At 35.6% G+C, this 15,356-nt stretch overlaps 2 protein-coding genes across 7 annotated transcripts in view; both read right to left on the reverse strand.

The window, feature by feature from the left end:
- The window catches only part of Prp40 (pre-mRNA processing factor 40), a 9,319-nt gene extending 3,506 nt beyond the window's left edge, over positions 1-5,813 (reverse strand). For 2 of the 5 annotated variants that reach the window (XR_001940203.1, XM_018510467.1), the window contains exons 1-4: positions 2,503-2,651; positions 1,031-1,259; positions 567-957; positions 48-482 (exon numbers count right to left, since the gene is read on the reverse strand). Coding sequence is in view for 4 of the 5 variants with exons in the window: in XM_018510467.1 (XP_018365969.1) it covers positions 48-482; positions 567-957; positions 1,031-1,259; positions 2,503-2,505 (1,058 nt within the window). In the remaining variant the exon portion in view is untranslated. Of the gene's footprint in view, positions 1-47; positions 483-566; positions 958-1,030; positions 1,260-2,089; positions 2,150-2,502; positions 2,668-3,039; positions 3,214-3,551; positions 3,702-3,819; positions 4,142-4,215; positions 4,537-4,637; positions 4,846-4,921; positions 5,165-5,238; positions 5,553-5,636 lie in introns of those variants that run through there. The other 3 variants (XM_018510470.1, XM_018510469.1, XM_018510468.1) reach the window with 3 other exon arrangements.
- A 3,688-nt stretch (positions 5,814-9,501) lies between these two features.
- Positions 9,502-15,356, reverse strand: part of IntS6 (integrator complex subunit 6) — a 6,863-nt gene continuing 1,008 nt past the window's right edge. The window contains exons 1-9 of one of the 2 annotated variants that reach the window (XM_018510386.1): positions 15,123-15,350; positions 14,984-15,061; positions 13,157-13,396; positions 12,891-13,071; positions 12,049-12,776; positions 11,701-11,976; positions 11,249-11,588; positions 10,374-11,168; positions 9,502-10,243 (exon numbers count right to left, since the gene is read on the reverse strand). In XM_018510386.1, coding sequence (XP_018365888.1) covers positions 10,032-10,243; positions 10,374-11,168; positions 11,249-11,588; positions 11,701-11,976; positions 12,049-12,776; positions 12,891-13,071; positions 13,157-13,396; positions 14,984-15,022 — 2,811 coding nt within the window. In that variant the 5' untranslated portion in view covers positions 15,023-15,061; positions 15,123-15,350 and the 3' untranslated portion in view covers positions 9,502-10,031. Of the gene's footprint in view, positions 10,244-10,373; positions 11,169-11,248; positions 11,589-11,700; positions 11,977-12,048; positions 12,777-12,890; positions 13,072-13,156; positions 13,397-14,983; positions 15,062-15,122; positions 15,351-15,356 lie in introns of those variants that run through there. The other variant, XM_018510385.1, reaches the window with a different exon arrangement.

Consider the following 15,356-nt stretch of genomic DNA (forward strand, 5'->3'; position numbering starts at 1 on the left):
CCCCCCCCCCCCCCATTACTGTTAACGTAATAAGTAATCATATCTACCTGAGTCTTTCTTGCTCGCGCTCTTCCTTCAGTTTCTGCGTCTTGTATGAATGGAAGGCTTGCTTACGTTCATTTAATTTCTTCATCTGCGGATATCTAGGATCGTTCTGAATCAATTTGACTGCCTGTTCCCATGTGGCATTCGATGGAACATCCCTCTCCCTCAGTAATTCTTTGAATGCCTCGATAGCTTCCTTCTTATCCTTAAATTGCATTTTGGGCTCGGGTGTACTAGTGCGGCTGTCATTGGCCGAACCCATCGCGGAATTACTATCTTCGTCCGGTTTCGTGGGAGGCGTCGGAATATTAATTGCTGCGAGGGTCGCGGCCATCGCCTGCTCGATAGCCGACTTCCCTCCTGATTCTGGCGTACTGGTTTGCGATATAGTCGGGACATTTGGTGATAAGTGTTGCATTGCTACAGGAGCCATGTTACTAAAAAGAAAGATCATGATGAATATATAAAAAAATTCTGAAATAGTAAAATATAATCTACAATTTCTATATTATTGTACTCACGAATTCGTGGCATTTGCCACGACTGCTGCAGCAGCCGCCGCAGCTTCCTCGGCTATAATTCGCGTCTTCAGCTCTTCTAACTCCGGCGGTATTGTCCATCTGGACTCTTTAGTGTTTACATTGTGATAATACACTTTGCCATTCTCTGACTTGTATTCTTTCCAAGGACATTGTGACAACAACAATTCGCTTGGAGTTTTCAATTCATCCGGCTTTTCCCATAACGACTGCTTCGTCACGCTGTTATAGTAATATGTTCTGCCATCAGGTGCTTTGTGCTCACTCCAATCTGTCTTCTTCTCTGTTGTGGAAGCAGACATTGTTGCGTTGGCATCGCTGTTGATAGGCGAAGGAGGAGGGATTCCTGATGCTGTTATTTGTGGTGACGCAGCTGTAATATAAAGAGAGCTATTTGAGCAACGGAATTCGTAGACCAACATGGATATTTAGCAATAGATATTAACCTATGACTCCGGCTTCTTGAGGAGGTGCCGCAGTGATAGGAAAAGTAAAACCTGGCGGAGGTATGGAAAACTGAGGTGGCATTATACCCGGAGGACCTGGCGGTAAACTGGGAGGAGGAATAAATGGTGCCGCAGGCATAATAGGTGGCACAAAGCTAGATGTAATATTTGGCGTCGCTGATGGAAATCCTGTTACAGTGGCAGGAGGTGGAATACCATCGTTTGAAGCCTAGTAATGTTTATATTGTCAGTCAGATGGTCAGCAATTTTGAAAAGCGTAACAATGGCTACGTCAACAGAAAAAGCAGCTTTGTAGCTATTGTAAAATGCTTCAATATAATTGATTTATACCATTTTATTTTAGCTTGATAAGAAATAAAAAATAAGGATAAATTATATTGAAGAGTTTTACAATAGCTGCAAAGCTGCTTTCTCTATTGGGGGTCAACTATGTAACTCTTCCCCTAAGGCATAAAAAGTGAAAATTATTATATATGCATATATGTATATGTACACACATATGAGAAATATATGTATATATATATATATCAAATATAAGGACTGTTCTTTTTTCCCAGGCTTAAACTTCTTGTATGGGTTTTTTATCTTTTTTCTCCAATGAAAAAAAAGAGAGGATGAACCATGTAAGAAATTTATTCCTAGAGTACAAAAAAAAAAGAATAGGCTTATAAAGTACAGACTGTACCATCAGTATCTAAATAATGTATCAATGTATGTGATTAAAAAAAATAAAAGAGAATATGAAGACGTACAGCCAATCTCTCTCTCTTTCTAAAATATTGTAATTATTATGTTGGATTAATGAATGTAATTAATAGTTGAATAGTAAGAGATAGAGACTATCTGTTTTTGTATTTTTCCATTTTTGTTGAATAATTTTACAATTTTACACTTGACGCAATTCATATCGAGTAAGCAAAAAGTATTCTGGAACATTCTAGCAAGGTTGCAACACCATTGATTCAATATTGCTGGAATATTTTAATATATTTCTTGCTTACTGAATGCTCTATGTCTTTAGTACATATACATACATACAAAAAATGTTAACTCTTCAGTTTCCACCTTAGTCAAAAAGTTACTTGATTGACTTCCTGAATACAGCCAATGTCTCTTATCAGTACTACGTCTGGCTCGTAGTTGCGCTTCTTGTATTCCTTCCTTTTCTTTTACCTCGAACAGAATGTATCAAAAAGAAATGAAACGAGAAGTATTGCTGCGAGCCGGCATGCTCTAATATACATAAACATTATTATTATTATTATTATTATTATTATTTAGTATAACATTAATGATTATTGTTATTCGTTGTTGCCGCGTATCGCTATATTAAAGGATTATTCAAAGCGGACAAATAAACTTTTGAACGTAATCTCTATAATGTACATTTCAAGTCAAGAGGTTGGTTACCAGTTACGACACTTATAGATTGTTACACTCGATCTACATGCCATTTGTTCAGAGATCGCTGAGTGGAATTCCGCAAGATATAATTTATAATCGTTTGATCACAACACGATCACAACATCGATAACTAATATATCGTGCGTAAGTTTTTAATTCACAACCATTCGCAACTCATAACCTGAGTTCGATTGTCGAATGCTGATCCGATCTTGTATTTCATGATACATTTATGCTCACTTGCGCCCACTACAAATTTCTCAGCCATAACAATAAATTCTGTATTATCGATTGAAGATAAAACAACTGGAGATAATTTGAATAAATTAACCAAAAGATCAGAATTTGTAATATAATTTAAACATCTGATGAGAAAAAATTAGTCTAACGATAAATAATAATAGTTATGTATCTTCTCTTCAAAGACAAAATTCAAATTCAATAATTATATGTAAAAGGGAATGTTTTATGAAAGAGAATTAGTTTATGGATATTTATAATTATTATTAATTTATACACTAATAATATAACAATTATTATTTGTTTAATGAATGTTCAATGATCGAAGAATGATATAAAGGTACTCCTTGCAAAGTATGGGAGTTGGCATTGTCAATTCGTACGACGACATAATCGCCAGCCTGTATCTCCCTTGTCGTAGTAGAGCATTGAGCAATTGGAATAGCTGTAGATGGTAGAATAACTCTTACATTACCATCGTTTCTACCTTGCAATTGTTGATTAGATCTCTTGCTCATCTGTCGATAGAAAACATATTTGCTATAAAATCTATTACTCTTTTAAATATATATCTAAATATATATAATGTATCACTAAAAAAAATATTTGCAAATACTTAAAGGGGTGATCCCGATTGATCACGGCTTGATTGAACACCACCAATCACATCGACCGGTGCTTAGGAGCTTTGTAGTCTCAAGCGCTGTGAGTGGCTCGTGTCTAATTGAGCCATGTCCAACTGGGTGTCACCCAAAATTATGATGAAAGGACAAAGAAAAAGGTGCTACACAGAAAGAGGTGCTACTTTTTGTTGCAGTAAGTATGTGTGTAATAATAAAATTGGTAAAATACTTACTCTCTCCACAAGAACAAGTTGATGCTGCCCTATCTGTGCTTTATTTAATTTTTCCACTTCTTTTCTATATAATGCAATCATACGGTTCATACGCTCTATCTTTATGTGCGTTTCAACGTCGTCCTTGTATCGTCTGTGTGCCGTAGTTTTCTGAAGAACATTAAAACATTTAAAATATATGTAGTTAAAAAATAAATTATATAAACTTTAATGACAAATCATTTTGATATCAATTATCTAAAATAATTGTACAATATAAGAATTATACCTCGCGCATGCTATAGGCGAATAAAAATGCGTTATTGTATTTAACTTCTTCTATTAACGACAACGTATCTTGAAACTGCTCCTCAGTTTCGCCGCAGAACCCAGCAATAAAATCGCTAGAAATGTACACATCTGAGAGAATATTACGTGTATGATACACTAAGTCTAAATACGTTTCCCTGGTGTACCCTCTTCGCATTCTTTCCAAAACTATAGAGTTGCCGCTTTGTGCAGGCAAGTGAATCTGTTTACAAATGTTTGGTCTTTCAGCTATCAAGTGTAATACTTCATCAGGAAAATCTTTGGGATGAGGCGATGTGAATCTGTAAATCAATGAGATTACTATATATTAATATGTAAAAACCACGAAAATTAATGCCGCTTAGTAGATTTATACCTTATTCTTATTTCTGGATTAATCAAAGAGACTTTGTCCAGAAGATCGCTAAACCTTAAACCACCTTTCTTATTCTTATAAACCGTTTTGAAACCTTTAGCAAGCTGAGTGTCTGTGTTAGATGATAAAATAAACTCTGATTTTGATAAGTCTCTGTAGCTATTTACATTTTGCCCCAGCAGAGTTATTTCCTTTACGCCTTGATCCGATAATTGCTGGACTTCGTCAAGTATACTTGCAATTGGTCGTGATCTTTCTCTTCCTCTTGTAAATGGCACAATACAGTAGGTGCACATATTATCACAACCTCTCATTATAGAACTGCAATTATATATATAAAATAAAAGGTAAAAGTTTATATACTTTTTTAAAATATATATATATGGAATATATTTTTAAAAATATATGTATATATACGTTACACATATGCCCCAGTGGAATCCTGATTGAGTCTAACTGGCATGACGTCTGCGTATGTTTCATCAAATGATAATAAGACATTAACAGCTGTTTCATCATCTGTTACTGCCAGAAGCCTTGGCAAATCCTTGTAACTATCAGGACCCGCTATTACATCTACCAGCTTTCCTCTATCTAATATTTTAGTCTTTAGACGTTCCGCCATGCATCCTAATACAAATATTTATTCTTATATAAATCAAGAGCTTAAATTTTCTTGATATTACCAAGTATTAGTTAAGCTTGCCTAAAAGACCAATCTTCATAGGCAATCTAGTGATCCTCTTTCTCTTGTTTCTCACTCCATTTAAGTTCTCCAACTTATGCCATACTTTCTGCTCGGCATTGTCTCTGATAGAACAGGTGACCAATAATACAATATCTGCATCGTCCAGACATTCCGTATGTTTGTAGCCATGTGATTTCAATATTGACCATACTATATCAGCATCATTGACGTTCATTTGGCAACCGAAAATTTCAAAGTACACTAGCACAAACAAAGAAAATAAAAATGAAGCATAAAGTCAAGTGATATAAAACATAGTTAAATGTTTGAGAAACCTTTTTGATTCTCGCCACGGATATTCTGCACATATGGAACAGGTTTTTCGCTGGGAATATCAATAACGGATGGGCTCAAGAAATCCTTCAAAGAGGGTCCATCTCTGATACTCCTCATTGGTTTTCTATCTACAGCAGCTCGTTCAGTTGTATCTGCATTAATCGCTGATGCATGCGAAGACATAGGGATCGTTCCATGAATCTTGCAACATGCTCGTGTCCGATGAAAATTTGTATATTTCCGTTGTATCAAATATTTTCTGAAGCAGTTCCTGTAGCACATCCCTCTCGACATGTTGAAACTAATCAAACGCCTAGAATAAAAATTTGGAAATGTTATGCGTTGAAAGTTGAAGAATACGACAAGAACTACTGCATTATGGAATCTTAATGAATACCTAAACGTTAATATCCAGTTTATAGATGGTTCTTCTTCGTCAGTATCCCTTAATTGGCTTTCCGACTTCTCTGATGAAGATCAAAGTGCCAGACTGTTAAATAGATCCGTAGATCAAGCAGAGTCGTTTAGTTAGTTCAATCTTTGCACCTAACGAACGATTTTATAGGTTAGGAAAGCCAGTGTGTGAGGTATACACACAAGTGTTAGATAATGAAGAAGTCTATATAAATTATAATGTAAAATATTTATATAATGCAAAAAATATGTGATTATAGGTCTAATCTTTGTAGATGTACAATTGTTATATTTCTTAAAATAAAATAAATATATAATTAGAAGTTGAGTAGAAAGAAAAAAATATGTATAAACTCAACTATAAACAAACTTAAGATCTGTTCTTTCTACACTTGAGACAATTGGAGAAAAAAGAAGCAAAGGCGAAACCCCCCAACGAAATCTTTCAAGAAACTCAACTACGAAAACATAAGTTTATTTGTATACTCTGGTCAATGAGATTGTTTCTGGGAAAAAAAGATATACAACGGAGAGATTCTGTCAATTTGTTTATTCGCTTTTTTCGAGATTTACTTATCGTTTTACCTAAAATATAAACGTAAAAACGGGACAGTCCTTTCAATATGAATCTCATCTATAATAATTATGACTAATACACGCTTTATGTACAATTTCGTATATACAATAATAATGCAAGTGTGCCGTCATCGTCACTATTATAGGTGGTGTGAAAAAATAGTGATTGCAACATTTATTAACACATGAACACATTAAATGAGATGTACAATACAGATCTTATTACCATTCTGTAGTAGAAAAAAATTATATAAAAAAATATCAATGGGTGCTTTCTATTTGATGATACAAGTCACAAGCGTCGTTCTATTCTTGTTGACATTCAGAGAGTGACAAAGGTAGAACGACACTTGTGTCATTGAATGGAAAGCATCCAATATAATCTAAAAGAGATAGTATATTCTTTTCTACTTCTTTTTTAAGTACATTGTTTTCACAAGTTTTAATGGGAAAACATATTTAAATTGAATTTCATTTTCATATAATTATATAAAATGCCAGGCAATAAAGTTATTGTATACATATAGTAGTGATTCGATTAGCATATTGTAATAGATTTAAACTGCGCATTATGCTTATTTTTTTGTTAGCAGGTCCAGTGACATGACTGCACAGGAATTATAAAGAATACTAGCAGACTCATATATCGTTGAACATGACGCATTGATTCTATTAGCAAACGCCTTACAAAGTTTATCGACAAATTTAGTCATTTTGGATCATATCGCAGTTTATTGCTGAAACTTTTGCACACAAAATTAAACTGTATATATAATTATTAAAGCTATCACAACAGTGTGCGGAAACATGATTTTCCTTTGGTGGAGCACACTGTATACAAATTTAATAATGAATTTGTGAAAAAGAATCATTCTAAAATTCTGATTCATTTTAACAAGTTTCAGTATAATAATAAATTACTGCTGCTGTAACAAAAAAAGGACTGTAATCAAGGTACTTGAAACTTCGAAACATTTTCTCCAGTTACTTATCAACCTCTTTTATACAATCGCACTTAGTTTTATATTAACTTTTACATCATTATTCAATAATTCTCTATTCATTTTTCTTTGGAGCAAATAAGCGTCTAGCATCATTGCCTTTACAAGACTCAGCTAAGCTCCATTATTATAAAATAATTTACAAGATATTCAACGTATTTTCAACTAATAAATACAATTTCGATCCATTTCCATATTCTCTAGAGCATTGGACATCATTAATGTCCACAAGAGAAGATACGGTTGATTATCTTACTTAGAATATTAATAAAATATCAACAAGAACTTCAAATTATTAATAAAAAATTAAAAATCAGTGGAAAGAATGTTATATCTTTTGTAAATAAAAAGAAAATGTCAATTTCTAAACACTATGTATAAAATAAATTTTTATAACAATTTAATAATATGATATGTCTTCATTTTGTCAACGTTCTAATTTCTATCTACGTCCTTTTAAGGGAAATCAAGATAATAGAAATTGATACTTGATATATAATACATATAATAATACAACAAATACAAAAATTACAAGCAGATAATAAATAAGATAATCATCCTTGTCTCTTTATTATCCTATATTTGGTCAAATCATTTCCGATATAAACCAGTAAGCGATTTTATCATTTGTATAACTAGTAGATAAAGGTATATAAATAATTATCGCTATTAACATACATTCCTTCAACCCACATGTGCATCAATGAAGTAATTTTTTGAAAGAATATAACATTATTTTGAATTTTAAAGCTGTGTTGTACATACATATAAGGATTCGAGAACAAAACACAGATTTTATTTTGCTCCATATGTTATTTCAAATATATAACGCAGTTTTGATTCTGTTATACTATACATTTGTTTTTAATTTGTACACAAAGTAAATTCAATCTAAAATAATACAATATCGTAGTGCAAAAAATCCTTGGAATTTTCTTACATTACATTTATTATATTCATTTCTTATGTGTGTGTTGTGCATGCATACATATTACATATATGGATATTTTGTATAATATAACAGAAAATTTATCATAAAATAATAGAGAATTTTGTATACTTTTTATGTTATTCCTGATGTACAATGTACATTTAATTAAAAATGTTAAAGTTTTAAAACACACATATATATATATATATATATGTGTGTGTGTATATATATTCGTTACGTGTAAAATAAACTAACATATTAAAAAATTTTTTAGACATAGTGGGTTGAATATGTTATCTCAATTTCAAATAGCATCAGGCACTGTCAACCCTTCGTAGATTTCGCAATAAATTCAAACCTGCATTTATGTCTTGTTTAAATATACACAAATATTTTTTGGTACAATTCTATCTACGATAGGTTTCACATACGAAAGCTAAACGTTGCAATACGCAAAAGAAAAATCCACTGCAACCAAGAATTCCTATTCATTTCCTTAGTAATATTTTAATTCAGTAATTTACATAATAATAAATTCTTTTATGATGTGCGATTTTTTCTACAATCTCTTGTTTCACAGATAATAAAGGATATGTTCCCATCTTTATATAGAAATCGCGCGATCATTAATGTACAATGTATCATCAATAGAAAGCCAAATCTTTGCTTTTGACATCGAACAAAGTGCACAACAAAATTTAGACAATTCGGTACAGTGTGTATGTATTAAACTATGGCATTTTATTAAACTTAATAATATAGATCACAAGTGATTATAGACAGGTTAAATGTAATAGGAAATGTAAATTGTGAGAATAATATAATTATATCCTAAATTCGACATGGGCGCTAAGAATTGGATAGAATTATGCACCGATTCATTTGATTGCACTTGTACTTCTGAAACATTGTGGATTCGTATTTAAAAGATTAATATAGTCATTCTTACATTTCACATACACGCAATTAATGTCTTGTATGCCAGCATCCAAGACTTTATATGTGCGCCAAATGATATCCGGCAAAATTCCGAGATTATGGAAAAGTATATTATATAGTAGACGATGAAACAAATGTGCGAATGTATTTACATGTAACGATATACAAACACGCGTGTATTTGTGAAGGATTCCATACGTTACGCAAACATATCACGTTACGTTTATGTGTTACTTAAGATATTTTAGAGTATCCAAGATGAAAAAGATCTTGTATCTCTTTTCGGTTTAACACTTAAAACAATTAAGTTTTAGGAAGAGACTATATATATATGTATATATATTATTAATCGAGAAATATAATTAAACAAAATTTAATACACACCGTCAAATATTGCTTCGTTTTTTTTCATATTATTAATGGAGTGGTAAATAAAAATCATTGCTTCAATTTATGGCTGCAGAGTACCATGTGATATCTAAAAGCTTCCAAACTTTCAAATTTTATGTAAGCATTTTCACGAAAATATACATATTATACGTTTGGTATCAGAATGTTTTTCCCAAACAAAATTCTTAGTGTTATATAAACAGGATGACAAGTCCAGGAGTCGAACCCTGATCTTTCATTCGTCAAGCGGTTGTCCTAATATTAAGCTAGTACCCTTCTACACGATATATCCAAAATTTCTATTGATAATTTACAAAGCCAAAAGATAAATAAAAGTGACATATGGTTGACGTCGAGAATGCTATTGAAATTTGCTAGGGCCTCAAAATTGCGCAAGTTTTTCCATTGATTATCAAAAGTAGCCTTACTTCGAAAAGATCGAAACCGCTACTAAAAATCTTTGGTAAAAACTTGCACAAGAGTTTCTTCACAATCTATGTTCTTCACACTATTAAGATAATGCCCTGGTTACGCATATATCTTAACAACTTATCTTCGTGGCACCATTGTGATTCAGCTTGTGATTTATAGCGCAACCGTCCTCTTGAATGGTTTTAAGATATTCTTCTAACAGTGACGCCAAGTTACGTCGTTTAAAGCGTAATGATTCTTTTACTATGTCTTTTACAAACGCAAGCCGTATATCTAGGGTCCCCTGAACTTGATGTAAATGTGAGAACAGTGTTGCATAATCTGAAACGAAATGAATTGGTCACGTGTTAACGCTGTTACGAGAATCGTTAGCGATAGATATAATTTTTTATTAATCTCGCGACGTTTCTCAGGATATAAAAGAGAACCGATTGGCGCGTTGAAGACTTACTTTTCCCTCTTCTTCGCACTTCCTTATAAACGAGTTCCCGGATATTCAAATTGTGTCGCCTGATGTCCTCCAATTCCTTCTTCGTCAGCTTCTTCTCTCTCTCGGTCTTCGGCTCGCGCTTCTCCTCTACGTGATTCGTCAGTCTCTCCTCAGCAACACTGTCCACACGCATGTTATTCTCGATACAATCATTAACCGGTAACCGATTACACTCGTTCTTCACATTATCCGTTCGTTCACTTTTAACATCACCCTTCGATATTGCATCAACATTGTTAACTATCGGCGTCAGAACGGGCGGCGTGTCCATGTGATTGTTAACGTGTTCCACCGGGATTGGTTCGAAAACCGGTATGATTGGCATTTCCGCGAGACCGTTTACCAACTTTTCGGACGCACTCGAACACGGTAACGACGCGTGACCCGGCGATACGTTGGGCAAACAAGATAAGATCGGCGGAGCGTTCGTGTCGGCGACTGGTGTTGTTGCTGCTGCTACTGCTGCTGCTGCTGCTGTTACTGTCACCGTCACTTGACTCTTCGTGTCCTCCATCATCCAAGGAATCGGGGAACTCGGTGGAGTGTTAGTATACGAGGGTCGTCGAACGATCACGTCTTTCGGTATGGGTCCAGGCTTCCTTTTGTTAGGTGGTGGTCTCGGGGAGGATGAGCCTGCGTTATCCGATTGCGGCAAGGTGCGCTTGAGACCGCCTTTTGATGTTGAGGATGTTGCGCCGACTATGTCAATATCCGCCTCATCTACCATCATCCTTTTGTCTATTTTGAAGGGATTACCTGTAATAGAAATATAACATTATGTTTCTACACACACAGTTATGCATCACGGAAAAGAATTACTTTTACTAAATAATTACCAAACATATGCTGTCTAACTGGTACACTTTCGATCTCTCTCAACGGCGGAGTCATACGTTTTAGATATTCCTGATAATTTCCCATTTGAGCTAAAGGCATCGAATGAACGTAATCATCATCGAGTAATTTTGTATGCAACAAGCCGGGTTGCAGGAAATTTGCGCGCATCCGTACGACTTGATCGAGCAGGGACTTTCTCGGCACGTCGAAGGCGTTCCTATAACTGTGTGCACCACGTTGCTGCTGTTGATTCTTCACTAACCCAACGACAAAACCTCCGAACTCGTTCAGTTGATCGCGGAGACCCGTGAACTTGTCTTGTAACAAAGGATGGGACACCTACAAAGCACACACACAAACTTAACAATTAAAAACAATTTTAAAGTAACTTGTGATAATATATTAAATATGATGTTTCAATCTTTATATCTTTTAACGTATTAAATCTTACCAAATCTTTTTTCAACGGTGTCTTCGGTACAACTCTCACTCCTTCCGTCACCACACTCGTGGTACAGTTAGACAAATTCTTTGTAAGATTCGAAGCAGCGACTTGCTTGGAAATGACTTCATTACACAGTCGATCAAATTCGATCTTAGCTTGATTCTTCAACCGTTTTAAATAATTTAAAACACTATATGATAAAGAATTATCCATATTATCGGGTATCAAGGTTTGTGCTAGAGGCGTGGACGCACCCATCCTGGTTAACGCTCTCCTCAACGACTGCAATAAACGATATTTTGATAAAAATGTTTTCAGAATATATGATTATTCATACAGTACAGGTAAACTTACAGCAGCGTAATAGGTAGGCATGGTCCTTATGTAACCCTGGAATTGCGCCCTCCATTCAGGTGTCGGTTTTTGCCTATGCACCTTGAAGAGCTCTTCCAGCAGCGGTAACAGCACGGGATAGTTATAAGGCATGACGAAGAGATTTACACAAGTTAAGTTTGTACTAGCTTTCAAGTAACCGAACGGGTGGCCCACTTCGCTCGACTTATACGAATTGGCAACAAACACTTGCCAACATGTCGTCGGCTGTTTCCGCGCTAGGATGTACTGTGTTAGAGGACTTGGTTCCAGCTCGTACTTGTCAAACGGTAAGTTCTCGATCACCATTGGCTCCTGACTGGTGCACGTGAATTTCACATTCGGATGCGCCGATCGTGGCGGCAACGAGCTGGCGCTAAGATCTGGCCAAAAGCTTTCGGGAATCGGCCAAAAACCTACCGCAAACCCTTTCTGGGCTGACCGCGGTACGTAGATCAGGCGTCTACAGGAGTACCAAGCCGTGTTTCCCGGCGCTAACGCGTTGGGATACTGAGTGCGTGGTCCGTTCGTTGCGTTAGCGTCGTCTTCATTTTCCTCCTCATCCTGATGTTGCGGTGCCTCGTTGGCCAATGGTGGTGGATCAGGACCGATTTTCTCGAAATTTATCACTACACCTGATTGAACTTTCTGCACCAGAGAATCTATGCATTGTATCATCATCCTGAACGATGTAATGCAGTACGAACGACCTATAACAGCCAAGAAACAAATTTAAAATTTATTTCAATTCTTTTATAGCACGTACTAGAGGAAACTGTTTGCTATTCTAAGATTGGTAAGATTACAAGCTGCATCTCCTTTACCTCCAGTCACTTCACACATTGCATCTATCGGTGATGCGTCACTCGCCACCAAGCCAATGTCTCGTTCGACGGCTGGTGTTCCTGATAAACGCAGCACCAAAGAGAATAATCTTTGGTCCCATCTAAATGGCTCCTTTGTCAGTTCAGATCCGGGTATCGGGGAATGCATCGGCAACGTAAACTATAAGAGAATTTTATTTGTCCTTGTACAATGCAAAAGAAATTGTATGCTTTATTTAATAGTGGCAGCAAGAGATTGCACTTACATCTTGATGGACTCCGCTGTTAGTCGTATATTTTCCTCCGTCTGTTATAACAACTATAACAGATGGTTCTAAATAAAACGGGCATCTCCCTTGGCCGTATGTGTCTATACCAGTCTGCATACGATTTATGTTCAATACATCCAACGCATGTTTCAAGGCGGCACCTAACGTCGTCAAACCGACACATTGTAAGTTTTTGAGTTCGTTCATAAAAGTTGCCAAGTTCTCCTTCCATCCTGCCTGAAAAAGTATTGGTCCCATGAAAAACATATGCACAGCTCTCCCAAGTTAATTTCTAACTTAATTTAAGCTTATAATTTTTTAAAATAAAATTAAGGCAATTACGTTCGTATAAAATAAATCATTCAATTCCTCTATTGGGTTTAAAAATACTAAAAAATACATAGGAGATAAAAAGTATAGATAATTTCAAATGCTTCTCGTTCTAAAATCATAAATTAGATAAAATAACAACGCATCTAAAAAATTCCTTGTATGATTCTAGATTTTTACAGCTAAAGGTCAATCCAAGGTTATCATGTACAGTTGAATTCATTAGTGATTTGTAAATAACAGAATTACATAAAATGCTGTTAAAAATATATCTAAACATCTTCAAACAAAATTTAAAATTTTAAAGACATTTAAATGCGAGTCTGACGACTCGTTCTGTATACATTTTCGGACAATTTATCCAGTTCCGCATACGAAACAAGTATTGCTCACGTAAACCTTACGTGCAATAATAATGATGTATTTGATCATTCGCACTATACTGAATTAGCATGCATTAAAGATTGCTTTATATTTAAAGTATCTAAAAATTTAGACACTTAAAAGTATCTGAACATACTGACATAATATAATCAACTTTGACAATGAAATAATATATATACATTCTATTAAATAACATGATAATATCATTATACACGTGACAATATTATTACACTTTATACTTTATATTTTTGTACTTTTACATTATATTTATATACCTTATCAATTTCAAGCAACTTTTAGTATATACTAATCTCGTGTAATGCAAGTAAATTGAAAGTCAGTTTTTTATAGCTAAACTATTATAGTATACACTTTTGGAACGTAATATAAAATAAATACATGTTCGATTCTCTTGGCTGAATTGAGAAAAAAGTTCAGTCTAGTGCCAAAAATAAAAAAACAGACATTAAATTTACTATAAGACTTCATAGAAACAAGGGGTGCGAGAAAAGATTCGATTTCGACTCTCATTTCATACCCATATGTTTCGGATCATAAGAGATTGATTGGAGAGTAGATCGTGAGTAAAAAGAACAAGGTAAAGGGTTAAGGGTGGATTTAAACAGAGGCTACGGTTTGAATCTCGCCAAAATTGGCGCGCAAATTTCGCGATGCAGGAGGGCGCCTTTGGCGCCTTTCCTTTTCCTCTCGAACGGCGCTTTCTTTCCCAGCCATTGCACCTCCAGCGACGCGCATCTTTCGCAGCCGTGGCACAGGACAGAGAACGAAGGCGGGGACGAAGGGGTGAGAGAGGAGAGAGCCATACTACTGACGCAGAGCAGAGACACGTCCGTGCACGTCCAATCCTTCATATATCCACCCCGCATTAATTATTCGGCGCCATTAAGCGAACCTAACCCAAACTCAGGACAGTTCAAAAGAGAAGGGAGGGAGGAGAGAGAATGAACACCTCTCTCAGGGAGCATCCTTGCAAAGATAGGCTAAATTAAATGATGTGAAGAGATACGGAAGATACAAAGGAGGTGGAAGAATGAAAAAGAAAACGATGGAAGAGAGAGGGGGAAAACAAACGCGTGACTGAGGATATACCTTAATGTTCTGAGGTGGATCTTCGAAGGTCAGGAGCATGTAACGATCCCCGCGGCTCTCCGGCGATCTCTGTCGTACCTGAAAAAAAGATTATTTTACTTATATTTTTTCTTTCTGCCCTTTTTTTTTCTTCACGCACTTCTCACGTTTTTAGAGCCACGATCCGCGTTACCTCCTCGTCATCGAGAAGGCTAGGAGCCCGAACGAGAGAGAGACGGAGAGAACGCGGAAAGGGAAGACGAAAGAGATAGATATACTTCCCTCTTCTTTTCCCTCGTCCCCTTCCATCCCTGTGTATCCCGTACGGACACGACGACGAGGACGGTGACTCGGCTCGGCTCGGCGCGGCGCGGCGCAGCGCGGCGTGGCGCGG

The sequence above is a fragment of the Trachymyrmex cornetzi genome, unplaced genomic scaffold, assembly GCF_001594075.2.
Source record: "Trachymyrmex cornetzi isolate Tcor2-1 unplaced genomic scaffold, Tcor1.1 scaffold335, whole genome shotgun sequence".
Taxonomy (NCBI): domain Eukaryota; kingdom Metazoa; phylum Arthropoda; class Insecta; order Hymenoptera; family Formicidae; genus Trachymyrmex; species Trachymyrmex cornetzi.